The sequence below is a fragment of the Elephas maximus genome, chromosome 9 (genome assembly GCF_024166365.1).
Source record: "Elephas maximus indicus isolate mEleMax1 chromosome 9, mEleMax1 primary haplotype, whole genome shotgun sequence".
Classification (NCBI taxonomy): domain Eukaryota; kingdom Metazoa; phylum Chordata; class Mammalia; order Proboscidea; family Elephantidae; genus Elephas; species Elephas maximus.
This window is the reverse complement of record NC_064827.1, coordinates 123,313,421-123,328,858: the sequence shown is the minus strand read 5'-3', so window position 1 is coordinate 123,328,858 and position 15,438 is coordinate 123,313,421. Positions and strand designations below refer to the sequence as shown.

General features: G+C 48.9%; 1 protein-coding gene across 1 annotated transcript in view; it reads right to left on the bottom strand.

Annotated features, from left to right (window-relative positions):
- The window catches only part of LOC126082532 (translation initiation factor IF-2-like), a 116,530-nt gene extending 105,540 nt beyond the window's left edge, over positions 1–10,990 (bottom strand). The window contains exons 1-2 of the mRNA XM_049895031.1: positions 10,960–10,990; positions 3,657–4,186 (exon numbers count right to left, since the gene is read on the bottom strand). Of these exons, the coding sequence (XP_049750988.1) occupies positions 3,657–4,186; positions 10,960–10,990 (561 nt within the window). The remainder of the gene's footprint in view (positions 1–3,656; positions 4,187–10,959) is intronic.
- Between the last annotated feature and the right edge of the window lie 4,448 nt (positions 10,991–15,438).

The following is a 15,438-nucleotide window of genomic DNA, read 5'->3' as shown; positions in this document are numbered from 1 at the left end:
CTGTGAGTTGGAATCTACTCAACAGCAATTAACCCGCTGCCGATAGGTTTGGTGTTTTGCTTTAATGGAAACTCTCTTTTTAAAAATCAGTTTTATAAAAGTATTAAGCTGTAAAATAAACAAGCCATACAGAAGTATATAGGGCGAAAGAAGTGAAACCCCTCCTCCACTCCCCTCCCTTTCCTCATCTCTGTCTCTCTCTCTCACACACACACACACACACACACACACAAGCGCGTACTCTCCTACTGCTAACTGTGGACTCTTCTCTCATGGCTGTGCCCTTGCGCCTGGAGCAGGGCCTGCAGGAGGCTGGTAATGATCTACTGGATAAATGTGTGCACTTCCCTAGCTTTTTCTATGCGTAAGTATGGACACACATGAAGGCACACGGGCTCATTCTATACATTTTACCCTTAGGAGTGACGCTCTCACTTAATACACCCATATGTCTTTTAAAGTAAACCTCTGAATTCTATACCATAAACTGAAGGATCCTATGATATGTTTCTTGGGGAAGTTGGGCTTATTAGACAATTATTAACTTTCTATCAGGAAGAATTTTGACTATACACAACAGAATAATAAACCCCCAGGGAGCCTGACCCAGACCCAGCCACCATCCACCCAGCGACAATCCCACCCCACCCACACCCCTGTCTACCTCCCCACCCCATACTAATTTTAAGCAAATCTGAAACATCTTAACAATTCATCTACACATACTTCACTATTTATCCATGGAAGATAAAGGTTGTTTCACATAACCACAGTACTGTCATTATGGAATACAATCATTTACACGACAAATGTCCAATTGTCTCGTGAGCACCATAATTTTTAAAGGGATGATTCTTGGAGTAAACACTGATCTAACTATGAGCTCTGTACCAAGCTCAGTCCAGAGCCCCCAGCCCCAATGTGCAATTCCGGGGGGGGAGAGGGGCGGCGCAGCTTTCATAGGTAGTAGCATCTAATATTTTTAGACCAAATAACAGACCCGGCCCACTGGAGGTCCACAAAGGCATTACGGCAGGTGAGGGGGGGCTGAATTCGCCCTGCAGGCCTGGCCACAAGAAGATGGCTCTGGAGCTGAAGGGCAGCCCCCCTGCTGGTTGTAAATGTCTGAGGGGCTGCAGCAGAGCCTAGCACCAATGGGTGAATTTAAACAAGGGGAACTAGCCTCCAGCAAAACCAAACAAGCCTATGAGCTCACCTGGAAGACCGTCACCTGGCTTGCCTAAAAACACTACCCAGCTCCTAAGGGCGGACCACTCTCACCCCTCTGACCTAGACAGAATCACAGCTGTTCCCTCCTAATAAATCTCAGCGATCCCCCAGGGTGTATCCCCTCCACAGCAGAAGTGCCCAGCAAACCTCTTCCTGCCTGGTGCACGGCACCTGTACAGCTGGCCCATCCTGCATTCTCAGGGGAAGCTGAGACCAGGGAGTCCCAGGCCCTGCCGAGGGCCCTCAGTGGCACAGGTGAGGCTGCAGAGCAGGGTGGGGCTATGTGTCTGACAAGGCCAGGGCAGGCAAGAGCAGAGCCCCACCAGCGCCTCTGCCACTTTGGCTCAGCTTCTTTCTCTTACCTTCTATTCTCCCTTTTGGGACCATGACAGCTAGAGGAGAAATGATTCAGCCTTCCATTGGGAACTGCCAACATGGCAGCCTTCCCCAGACACTGCCCTCACTGGTCAGCTCGGCTGTAAGGGTCAACAGCAAATCCACTTTCACATGGCCAGTTTTACCCCACAGCCACTTTGCCATCCTCGACAGCTAACAGGTCACCATCCTCCTGGGACAGCCTGGGGATCGGGGGCTCGGAGCCACTTCACCACTGCTCCACCTTCCCAAGAGTTCTTTCAACCAAGCAAATTCTCAGTAAGACGGGAAAAGGCACTGTAAACTATAAAACAGGAAGTGCTTTCAAGCCCATGGGTGGGGGAGTGCAGCAGACCCAACCAGGGACACTGGGGACACCAAGGTGGGGGAAGGAATGGGTCTCAGCTGCCACAAGGGGCTCTTGTCCCAGGCCTGCCATGCAGGACAACTGAGTCAGGAGGGTGATGTGCAGTCACCCTCGGCCATGCCCACCCTCCCCCACCACAAATGGGATCTAGAGGAGGGGCCTAGAGGGCTCAGCCGCCCACACCCACCGCCCAAGAGCAGCCAGGTGCAGGAAAGGCAGGTTCATTCCTGAAGCAGGAGGACAGAAACCCATTTATCTTTGCAATGCGTTATTGATCCCAGGCTGCGCCCAGCAGACAGCCATCCTGCCTCCTCACTCAGTCCGCCATCAGCCTGAATTCCCCGAGCACCAGCTAGTTATGGTTGCTGCCTGGGATGCGGAAGACAGCGCTGCATGACAGGGGCCTCAGAGAGTCCACTAGGCGGGTGAGGACCCATCCACAGGGAGGCAGGGAGGGGACCACAAGCAGAAGACGTCAGTAAAGAGCAGCTCCCTGACCCCAAGCCCCCTGGACGGCAAGTGCAACATGGCTGCCGACCACTTCGCCCAGCACCTTGCAACGGCAAGAGGGGGGACACCGCCCAGCCAGAACCCCCAGCACAGGGTGCCGGAGTCAACCTCTCAGGGGCCTGTCCAAGGCTTTGTTTTCCACAGACCATGTCTGCTAGTCAGGAGGGGATGGGACTGGTGTAAGGGCTGGCAGACGGATGTGCAAACCCCATCGCAGGGAGGCCAGCCTCCCTCTTGTGCCAGCAACCCATGGCAAGAGAGAGATGCAGGCAGGGCCACCTCTCGGTGTCAGGGTTTGTTTTCATTCCTTTACTTGCTGCTGTATGACAAACACTTGTGATGGGTCTGGAGGTCCTGCCTTCTTGGGCACGGTCCCCACCCACAGACGTATCCTCCACCGCGCCATCCTTACTACACTGTTACTGGAAGGCGCTGGTGTCTGGGGGTGCACCGGGTGCTGGGCACTCAGCAAGCCGCTTCGTTCTTCTCACTGGACGATTTATGACCCAGGACGAGACGTGCCAGGGCACCAACCATCACCATGACAATGGGGCATTATCATCTCTACCAGAAACTGGGCCCTGGCCGAGGCTGCCTGGCTCTGACACAGTCGCATTCCCAATTAACTGGCACAGGTCGGGGTGGCCGCGGCAGATATGAGGTGACAGGCCTCCAGATATCACTGCACCCCCTGGAAAGGCCACTTCAGCCGGGTGGGGCCCAGTGGGTGCAAACAGGCTTTTAACAGGAGGGAGGGCCACACAGCGCGGCGCCCGGTCTCTGGACAGAGCAGCCTGGGGCTCGCGGCCCGGGGCCTGAGGTCTGCTCAGGTTTGCAAAAACAACAGCAAAGCAACTTCATGTGTTAAAGCTACAAAACACAGGGCCCAAGCCGTTGACCAGAGGCCTTTTTCTAAAGGAAGGAAGGAGCTGCCCACCTACAGACACATTTATCCACCCACCTCCCCTCCCAAAATACTAAATAAATGAGAAAGAGCAGCACGATCTCAAATATCCTTTACATGTTTTTACTGGCAAAATCCCAGGAGATTCAGCTCCCTGCAGCTAACTGGGCTGCCGCAACAGGTGCAGCCCTGAACTAAAGCTTGTAATTCTCCTTCGCTTTTCCAGAACACAGCTAAAAGCCCAAAGCAACCAAAGCCTGCAGAACTCACCGCAATGGCAGCAACACGGAGCCCACGGCTGTCCAGCGCCCTGTCCCCACCTGTCCGAGTGCCCGACTCCCTGTCCGACGTCCCGGCCTCCTCCGACCAAAACAGAAGCCTGCTGGGTGCAGGGCTGGCCTCAGCGCGCGGCGAGCGGGCCAGACAGTCGCGGGGCCTGGCGGCCCAGGCGCGCCACCGGCTCCCCTGCTCGGGCTCTGGAGCGCGCCCCGCACGCCGCCCGGAGACCGCTGGGGTCCACCTGCGCCCCAGGGCCGTGAGGGGGGCCGGGTGGGGGACGGCGCCGGCAGGAGAGGGGCCGGGGCGGGGCGGGGCAGGAGGCGCGACCCCGCGCACCTGCCCGCAGCCCTCCTGCCGGCCGCGCCGGGCCTGGCCGCTTACCTGCGAGCGGGCCGCGCGCGTCCAGCTCCCGGCGGCGACCTCGGTGCCGGCGCGCAGCAAGCTCGGCGCCAGGAATGGCGGCGGCGGCGGCGGCGGCGGCAGCGCAGGCGGGGAGCGAAGGCGGCCGCCGGGGCGCCGGGCTTAGGCGAGGCGGCGGCAGGGGATGCTGCGGCGCGGCGCTAAGGCGCGCGGAGGCCGACGCGAAAAGGAGGGCGCGGGTTGGCGGGCAGGCCCCTCCTACCGCCCCTTCCCTCCCTCTACTCCCCCTTCCCTCCGCCTCTCCTCGCCTCTGTGCCCTCCTTTTTCCTCCTCTCTCTCCCTTTTCCCTCCCCCTTCTTCCCCTTCTCTCAACTCCTCCCATTCCTCCTCCCTCGCCCCGCCTTCACCCCACCTCCCGGTTCACCTCCCTCCGCCTTCCTCCCCACCTCCAACCTCACCTCCCTTCTCACCAGTCACCTCTTTTACCCCTCTCCTTCCGCCTCCCCCAGGCCCCTGAGGGCAGGGCTGAGAAGCCTCTGTCACCCCTCTATCACCCCTCTGTCACCACCTGTTCTTGGACCAGGTTGACTCTTCTGGGGCCCTGCCCTGGCCCCACCCTTTCCTGGCCCCTCCCTACTCCCCAGGGTTTCCTGCACTCCCCGGTCCAGGTGCCAGCTCTGCTAGGGGCTGGACCTGCCGTTTGGGCAATGCATGCAGGAACCCAGGACACCTCAGCTCCTTCGCGCCTAAGTAACTGGACTTGGGACAAGAAAATTCCAAGCCATACCCACTTCCCATTAGGGACATGGGAATGGGGTGCAGGGCCTCCCTTCCACGTTCCTAGTGAGTTTTCCTGCAGCCCTTCTCTGCCTCCTTACCAACAGTTTGCTAAATATTCTATGTCATGGGATATTTTCCATACTAAATGGCAAGGGGTTCCCCAAGGTGGCCCCTAAGGAGACATGTTTGTGATTGGCGCTATGGTTTACAGAGCTAGGGCACTCAGGAGGTGGTGTTCTTCCCCAACTCATCCTTTCACACCCTGGAGTGGGAAGTGGGGGTGGGGGGGCTGGGACAGTCATCAGCTGGTCTGGTGGGCCTGCTAAGGGACAGAGCTCCTGACTCAACGCCCAGGGTTCCCCCCAAGAACGAATGGTCAGCAATGCTCCCTTTGCCGGGCTGGTTGGCAACTCCTGGGCTGCAGACCCTCTTTGGAGGAGCTAAAGGCTGCTGTCCTGATGACCAAGGCTGCTGAGAGTCAGTTCCTCAGTGGTCAGTTCCACACCGACTACTGTAAAGTCGACTCATAGTGACCCCATAGGGTTTCCAAGGCTGCAAATCTCTACGAAAGCAGCCTGCGACATCTTTCTCCCGCAGAACCACTGGTGGTTTCACACCACGAAACTTTAGTTAGCAGTCGATCTCTTTCACCACTGCACCACTAGGATTCCTTCACCGCCCCAGAAACGGGGAGTTCTCCTGCCTTTCAGTGTGGGGCTTCAGACAGGGTCTAAGGGTCAGTGAACTGGAGAAGGGGCCCAGCAAAGATGACGATGGTAAAGCTCGTACCCAGGGGCGCCAGCGGGGTGTGGTGCCGAGCTTCTCTTGTGCTGGTAACTATTGAAGAGCAGAGGAGATGTCTTTCCCAAGCCCTCTTCCAGTTACAGGAGTCCACAAATCCACAGCCTGCGCCTCATTTGGATTAAAATTAAACAGAAACAGTAGGTGTTACGAGTGGAATTGTGTTGCTTCAAAATAAGTGCTGAATCCTTGGCCCCAGCACTTGGGGCTGTGATCCTGTTTGGAAAGAGGGGTTTTCTTTTGTTATGTTAATGAGGGCACACCAGTGTGGGGTGGATCCTAAACCTAATCACTTCTAAGTTAGAAAAGATCAGAATAGACACAGAGACACACACACGGGGGGAAGACAGACGCCCTGTGAGGATCGTCTACGAGCCAAGGAATCAAGGAAAGCCCCAGGGCTACTGACAAGGAAGGAACTGACAGGGCCGAGAACTTGGTCTGGACTTTCAGCCTCCAAAACTGTAAGAAAATAAATTTCTTTCTTTGAATGCTGCCTACTTATGGTATTCATGGTACAGCAGCACTGGGTAACTAGGACAATAGGCCTGGCTTAACAGCAGCAACACCCCATGCCCCAAGAATGCAGACAAACTTAGCATCAGTAAAGGCAAGTGCCCAAAGACCCAGGTGGTGGCAGGCCTTTCTCCTCCACTAGTTGGGCACGTCCTTGGTGTGAGGTGTCTAAGGAAGGACAGTTGGCACACTTGGAGCCTTCAGCCTAGAAAACTGAGGTATAGAGCTCAAGATGGCGGGCGAAACCCCAATGTTTGCAAAGCTGTCCAGGGAAGAAGGATTGCCCTCTGTGGTTACGAAGGGCAGGATAAGGACAGATGGGTGGAAATGAGGTTAGAAAGTAGATTTCTGCCCTCTGTGAGCACTTTCTGACAGATCTGCCTGCCAGAGGAGCCAGCTGTCTCAGAAGGAGCCGGGGCCCCTCACCCCCAGCGTCTAGACAGAGTCTGGGACCACTGTGGGAATGTGCCAGAGGGGTCCTACAGCAGCCAGAGACTTAGCAAAATGATTGCTGAAACCCTCCCAGCTTTCAGACGCATGCTTTCTTTAATGTGGTGTCCAGTGAGGCCTGAATGACCAACGCTCCTTCCTGGGTCCCTTTGCAGTGAGGAGTGTGGTCCTGGGCAAAGGAGAGATGTGCTAGCAGAGACTGCTCAGGCTCCAGCAATTTTGACTCCAACCTTCAGCAATCATTTACCCTCTCCTCGGCCTGCTTCCTGATTTGTGCAAGAGAGATAAGGGAGAGTGAAACGAATGGCACTCTCTGCTATGGCCAGCACCTGGAGGGACTCCAGTAATGAGGGTTCGTTTCCCTCTTCTTTCTTTCAAGCGTGATCACCCAGGTCATACAACGTTACCAGTTCATCTTGTTACATTTTATTATGGAGAGTTTTAAACATATACACATTGTTATTTACCACAGAGACCTTGTGCACAACAGAACAAAACGTTGCCAGGTCATGTGCCATCTTCACGATTGTTGCCGTGCTTATGTCCATGGTTGCAGCTATTGTGTCAATTCATCTCACTGAGGATTTCCCTCACCTTTGCTGGCTCTCCACTTGACCAAACATGATGTCCTTCTCCAGCACTTGAGCGCTCCCGAAGTCCAAAATTAGCAAGCCAAGGTCTTGGGCAACATTCTGTTATGACCTACAGGGTTTTCATTGACTAATTTTTGGAAGTAGATCAGCAGACCTTTCCTCCTACTCTGCCATAGTTGGAAGCTCCACTGAAAACTGTCCTCCACAGGTGACCCTGCTATTTGAAATACCAGTGGCATAGCTTCCAGCATCATAGGAATGTGCAAGCCACCACAATATGACGAGCAGACAGACCACTAGTGGGGATATATACATAAGAATGAGCCCCCATACGTGGGGGTGTCCAATCTTGTTTCATCTGTGACCCACTCACTTTCCATTTCCAGTGTTAATTTGAATCATATCAAAGACATGTTATCAACTAATCTGTCTTTGAGTTTCCTCAGAAGTGCTGAGTGTTTGGATACTTAGATTGTATTTCACAACGTTTCTCTCTATCTCCCAGTCAGAACCTTGACATTGTCTATATGTAGGTGGACTTGGTAACTGAATCGATAATAACTAAATCCCATATGAAAAAGACGCTCAAGTTTGGCAGCTTAAATGGCACAAATACTGTCCAGCTTCAGTCATTATCCAGCCTGATGTGAAAAGAAGCTCAAGAGAAGTATGACTGCTCTACTCGAGGTGACCAGAACTTGGATGCAAAAGGCTGTGAGCAGTTATAAGATCGCCCAGGTGGGAAATATTTAAGCAATGGAAGAAATATTTGTAAAAAGAGTTCTTGCTGATCTTATGGTCAAGGCGTTCTCCCCTTGCAATAGTCATTTCAAGTAAACTCTAAAGAAAGGAAAAGAAAAAGAGCTCACAGTGAGCTGGCAAAAGGAAGGCAAGAATCGTTGGTCCTGAGAAATGGGGCCCTATGGGGACTGGGGAACCTATGCTTGCCTGGTGTCTGGGGCCTGCCGGTACCTTCCAGGAGAGGTCTGAGGAAATACTTTTTACCTGTGACCACATGGTACTCTTCAGATACAGGGAACCATGCCTCTGCTCAGGGGTGGATTATCCAGTAAGTGAATTACGCACGGGCTTACATGAAGCGAGGTACCCATGGGCTTACTTGTGCTTACCTACTAATCTGTAATGCACAATTACACATGGCTTTCGGTGAGGTGGTAAAATCCATGTGAAATCGTGCACTGCAGATCGTTAAGCAGGCACAAGGAAGCCAATGCATACCTTGTTTATTGGGTAATCTGTCCCTGTGCTCTGCTATTATTACTGCTGGAACTAACTGCTCATCCCGTCACTACTCCCCCATCCTGTCACTATCCCTCCCCCTGCCCCAGTGAAGGCCTTTAGGAGTGGACCCCAGGGCCACATTCCCGGCCTCCTCTCTGAAAGGGTCCACGTGAGTCTCAACCTGACATACTCATCGTTCCAGCACCTTCTTCAGCTGCAAAAGAAAAGCTGCGAGGGGCCTCCAGGTGTCTCCAGCACTCTCCTGCGTCACTGCTGTCACCATGATCCCACGGGACTCAGGGCCTTTTTCTTTAAAGCTCTTTAAAACGACACTCAGAGCCGTGGGCTTGCTCTGGCAGCAGCATCTAAGCACAACCTTACTGAGCGATCGAGCGGCTTTGTTGCCTGCTCCCCGGGTGTCAAACCACTGACTGCTAGCTAGCGCTGGTTACAGGGTATAACTGAGCCCTGTGCATGCTCTTACCCCAGGACTTCCCATGTTATGGAGAGCACAGCAGGGTATATCAAGCCTTCCTCTGTAGTACCAATGGGGTGTGAACATTCCAGGAAATAAATAGGCTGGCAAAAGAGGCCAGCACCACCTCTGTTGAATCAGAGAAGTGACTAAACGGACGGACAGACTGGACAGACTGTGGGTGCTGGTTTGCTACCCTGTCTGACCCTGGGCTTAATTAGTGCTGGCATGTCCTCGCCCGACCTACACCCAGCAATAGCTTCCTAACCTACACCAGCTGCCAGAGCCATGAGGTTTCCCTGCAACCTTGCCTACTGAAACACCCACTCATGCCTTAAGACTCAGCCCAACCATCATTTCCTCTATGAGGTGCTGCTTGATCCCAACACATCTGCCCCGCCCAGACAGAGCTAAGCGTTTCCCCCGCGTCTCTGATGTCACCTTGCCCAATTCTTAATTTCAGCATGCACCAGGCTGAACTACTGTTGTTTCTTTATATTTTCCTTTTTTTTTCCCCTCTGGTCTAAATTTTGAGCTTCCAGAGCCTGATGAAGTTTATGGACAACACTTTTCAATGCATAAAATAAAATACAGGATTATAGAGGAAACCAGTTCTATTGAAATCCAGTTACCAGAATATTTTAAAATGTGATGCATTTGCCTCTTTATTTTCACATTAAATAATATGATCTAGCAGCAGGCTAAAAAAAAAAAAAAAATTGCTATCAAGTCGATTCCGACTCATGGTGACCTTATAGGAGACTAGAACTGCCCCACGAGATTTCCAAGGATCGGCTGCTGGATTCGAACTGCCAACCTTTTGATTAGCAGCTGTAATTTGCTGTAGCTCTTAACCACTGCGCCACAAAGGCTCCTAAAAACCCATTGCCGTTGAGTTGATTCTGACCCATGGTGAGATCGAAGGGTCAGCAAAAAAGAGGAATACCCTCAAGGAGATGGACTGACATAGTGGCTGCAACGATGGTCTTAAACATAGCAATGATTATGAGGATGGTGCAGGACCAGGCAGTGTTTCGTTCTGTTGTGCGCAGGCACCGACTTGAAGGTAAACAACAACAACAACAACAGTGGCAAGCAGCAGGTTCCGTAACTGTAGTCATCCGGAAGCAGTAACAACCATGTATGCTATACTGAGGTCTGCAAAAACGAAAATGTGCTGTGAAGCATCTGCGATTTCCACTGTGGACAAGGTCACACATGCTGCTGATATGATCGTGTTTTGTTGCCTACATTGATACTTGAAGGAAATGCTTAATTTCAGTTAGAGATGAACTCTATCTGGGTGGACTCTCTGAAGTCTATCCAGATTGAGAATTCCTCTTTTACAGGAAAGGGACTTTGTGTCCAAGCATCTGGCGTGATGTTTGTATAAAATTGGCCTCAAACATGTATTGGCCGATATACCTGTAAAGAAGCACTCAGATCCTGGAGCTCAAATGTTGTTCCTCCCTTCCCCCCATCTCTCTTTTTCCTTCTTTCTCTGGTTGGCTTTGTTTCTTTTTGGGTGTTCATTTTGCACGGCCATGAGGCCACTGGTAGCCTCAATCTAAAATGATGACAAAGGCTATTTCTCAGGGAAGTGTCTTGGAAGGACTTTGATCAGCTCTGTTGGGTCTCATGGACTGATATATAACTCTGGGCAGGGGTGGGGAACTACTGAGCAGAACTGGGGCTATGCCCGCAACAGATATGGTCAATAATCTCAACAGAACCACATGCTTGGGTGGGACAGATGGGTGCTGAGCAGACAAAAACAATACACACTGTTAGAGCCAGAGGGGAAATAAGTAATCTCAATGTATTTATTAGGGTATGGGTTTGCAGCTACAATTTAAAAACCCGAAATGCAGTGATTTAAATGAGTGAGAAGTTTAGTCTCTTTTGTGTAACACTTCCAGATGTGGACAGATGGACCAGGACTGGCACCCAGCTTTGCCATCTTTCATTTGAGTGTTATCACCCCTCAAGATGCAGAAGGGAAAGAGACCACGAAAAGCATGCTCAATGGATATAAGAACAAGTCCAGGAGGTGGCACACCTTACTTCTGTTACATACCGTTGACCAGGACATAGTCATGGGGCCACATGTAGCTGCAAGGGAGCCTTGGAAATATAGTCATTAGCTGAATAACAATATACCTAGCCAAAAGTCTTTTATCTTAAGGGAGGGAAAATAGATATTGGTGGACAATTAGTGGATTGCCTTACATACTCTAGTGTTGTTGTTGTTAAAAAAAAAAAAAAAAAAACTAGTTTGTTTTTTTTTTTGTTAGGTGTCATCAATTCAGTTGCAACTCATAGGGACCCAACAGGACAGAGTAGAACTGCCCCATAGGGTTTCCAAGGAGCAGCTGGTGGATTTGACCTGCTGACCTTTTGGTTAGCACCTGAGCTCTTAACTACTGTGCCACCAGGGCTCCTAAACATACATATACCCTTGTTGTTGTTGTTAGGTGCTCTCGAGTCAGTTCTGACTCATAATGGCCCTATGCACAACAGAACCAAACACTGCTTGGTCCTGTACCATCCCAACAATCTTTGTTATGCTTGAGCCCATTGTTGCAGCAACTGTTCCAATCTGCCTCACTGAGGGTCTTCTTCTTTTCCACTGACCCTGTACTTTGCCAAGCATGATGTTGTTCGCCAGGGACTAATCCCTCCTGACAACATGTCTGAAGTATGTAAGATGCAGTCTTGCCATCTTTGCTTCTAAGGAGCATTCTGGTTGTACTTCTTCTAAGACAGATTTGTTCATTCTTTTGGCAGTCCATGGTTTATTCAATATTCTTCGCCAACACCACAATTCAAAGGCCTCAATTCTTCTTCGGTCTTCCTTAATCATTGTCCAACTTGCACACGAATATGATGCAATTGAAAATACCATGGTTTGGGTCAGGCGCATTTTGGTCTTCAAGGTGACATCTTTGCTTTTCAACACTTTAAAGAGGTCCTTTTGCAGCAGATTTGCCCAATGCAATGTGTCTTTTGATTTCTTGACTGCTGCTCCCATGTGTGCTGATTGTTGGTCCAAGTAAAATGAAATCCTTGACAACTTCAGTCTCTTCTCCGTTTATTATGATGTTATTAAGGATTTTTGTTTTCTTTATGTTGAGGTGTAATCCATACTGAAGCCTGTGGTCTTTGATCTTCATTAGTGAGTGCTTCAAGTCCTCTTCACTTTCAGCAAGCAACATTGTGTCATCAGCATAAAGCAGGTTGTTAATGAGTCTTCCTCCAACTCTGAAGCCTCGTTCTTCTCCGTATAGTCCAGCTTCTCTAATTATTTGTTCAGCATATAGATTGAATAGGTATGGTGAAAGGATACAACCCTGATGCACACCTTTTCTGACTTTAAACCAATCAGTATCCCCTTGTTCTGTCCAAACAACTGCCTCTTGATCTATGTACAGGTTCCTCATAAGCACAATTAAGTGTTCTGGAATTCCCATTCTTCTCAATGTTATCCATAATTTGTTATGATCCACACAGTCAAGTGCCTTTCCGCAGTCAATAAAACACAGGTAAATATCCTTCTGATATTCTCTGCTTTCAGCCAGGATCCATCTGACATCAGCAATAATATCCCTGGTTCCACGTCCTCTTCTGAAACCAGCCTGAATTTCTGGCAGTTCCCTGTCGATATACTGCTGTAGCCACTTTTGAATGATCTTCAGCAAAATTTTGCTTCCGTGTGATATTAATGATATTTTTCTACAATTTCCACATTCAGTTGGGGCGCTTTTCTTGGGAATTGGCATAAATATGAATCTCTTTCAGCTAGTTGACCAGGAAGCTGTCTTCCATATTTCTTGGCATAGATGAGTGAGCACTTTAAGCACGGCATCCGTTTGTTGAAATATTTCAATTGATATTCCATCAGTTCCTGGAGCCTTGTTTTCCGCCAATGCCTTCAGAGCAGCTTGGACTTCTTCCTTCAGTACCATCGGTTCCTGATCATATGCTGCCTCTTGAAATGGTTGAATATTGACTAATTCTTTTTGGTATAATGACTCTGTGTATTCCTTCTGTCTTCTTTTGATGGTTCCCGGGTCGTTTAATATTTTCCCCATAGAATCCTTCACTACTGCAACTCGAGGCTTGAATTTTTTCTTCAATTTTTTTCAACTTGAGAAATGCCGAGAGTGTTCTTCCCTTTTGGTTTTCTATCTCCCTAACTCTTTGCATATGTGATAATAATGCTTTAATTTGTCTTCTTGAGCCACCCTTTGAAATCTTCTGTTCAGTTCTTCTACTTCATCATTTCTTCCTTTTGCTTTAGCTGCTCGACATTCGAGAGCAAGTTTCAGAGTCTCCTCTGACATCCGTCTTGGTCTTTTCTTTCTTTCCTGTCTTTTCGATGACCTCTTGCTTTCTTCATGTATAATGTCCTTGATATCATCCCACAACTTCGGTCATTAGTTTTCAACGCATCAAATCTATTCTTGAGATGGTCTTTAAATTCAGGTAGGATATACTCAAGGTCATATTTTGGCACTCGGGGAACTTGCCGTGATTTTCTTCAGTTTCAGGTTGAACTTGTACATGAGCAATTGATGGCCTGCTGCACAGTCGGCCCTTGGCCTTGCTCTGACTGATGATATTGAGCTTTTCCATCGTCTCTTTCCACAGATGTAGTCAATATGATTCCTGTGTGTTCCATCTGGTGAGGTCCATGTGTACGGTCGCTGTTTATGTTGGTGAAAAAGGTATTTGTAATGAAGAAGTCGTTGGTTTTGCAAAATTCTATCATTCGACCTCCAGCATTGTTTCTATCACCAAGGCCATATTTTCCAACTACTGATCCTTCTTTGTTTCCAACTTGAGCATTCCAATCACCAGTAACTATCAAAGCATCCCGATTGCATGTTCCATCAATTTCAGACTGCAGCAGCTGATAAAAATCTTCAGATTTTCAGATAAAAATCTTTGGTTTTTATCTTTAGGTTTTCAGACTGCAGAAGTTGGTAAAAATCTTCAATTTCTTCACCTTTGGCATTAGTGGTTGTTGTGTAACTTTGAATAATAGTCATACTAACTGGTCTTCCTTGTAGGCTTATGGATATTATCCTATCACTGACAGTGTTGAACTTCAGGATAGTTCTTGTAATTTTTTTTTAACAGTGAAAGTGACACCATTCCTCTTCAATTTGTCATTCCTGGAATAGTAGACAATATGATTGTCCGATTCAAAATGGCCAATACCAGTCCATTTCAGCTCACTAATGCCTAGGATATCCATGTTTATGCATTCCATTTCACTTTTGACAATTCCCAATTTTCCTAGATTCATTCTTCGTACATTCCAGGTTCCAATTATTAATGGATGTTTGCAGCTGTTTCTTCTCATTTTGAGTCGTGCCACATCAGCAAATGAAGGTCCCAGAAGCTTTACTCCATCCACGTCATTAAGGTCAACTCTACTTTGAGGAGGCAGCTCTTCCCCAGTCATCTTTTGAGTGCCTTCCAACCTGGGGGGCTCATCTTCCAGCACTATGTCAGACAATGTTCTGCTGCTATTCATAAGGTTTTCACTGGCTAATTCTTTTCAGAAGTAGACTTCCGGGCCCTTCTTCCTAGTCTGTCTTAGTCTGGAAGCTCAGCTGAAACCTGTCTTCCATGGGTGACTCTGCTGGTATCTGAATACCAGTGGCATAACTTCCAGCATCACAGCAACACATAAGCCCCCACAGTATGACAAACTGACTGACACATGGGGGACATATACCCTATGAATTAGTAATTCCTTTTCTGGGTATATACCCAACAAAATTAAATTCTATGTTCATCAAAACACACGTGCAAAAATGTTCATAGCAGTTTTATTTGTTATAACCCCCAACTAGAAACAATTCAAGTGTCCATCAACAACAGAAAGGCACATTAAATTGTGGCATACTCTTACAATGGAATACTACTCAGCAATAAAAAAGAACTAACTACACACATAAAATGGATGAGTCCATAGACATAATTCTGAGTGAAAAAAATTAGATACAAAGAATACATGCTGTATGATTCTGTTAAATGAAGTTCTAGAACAGACAAACCTCATCAAACAGTGATAGATGTCAGAATAGCATTTACCCTTGGGTAGGGTTCTGACTGGGAGACTGTGCAAGGGCACTTTGGGGCAGGGTTGGAAACATCCAGTATCTTGATCTGAGTGGTGGTTACAGGAGTGTATACATACGTCAAGATGAACTGAGTGCGGCACTTAAGATTTCTGCGTTTTAATATTTGTAAGTTATGCTTAAACTAAAAAACACAAACATGCCAAAAAGCAAAGGAGAGTGTTATGTCATTAAAATGATGGTATGCCTTACTTAACTCTCCAGTTTGGGGGCGTATCTCCACCCACTGCAGCATTCCTGATGGACAGATGCTGCCAGCAGGTGCAATTGTGTCTCTGACATGCCTAGGGCTTAAGTTTCCCAAGAGAAGCGTCCAGGGCAGGTCGTGTTGTCCTCATTTTACAGACGAGGAAACATGGTCAGGTCAGACAGTATTTGTGTCTATTTCCAGGCAAGATTTGGAC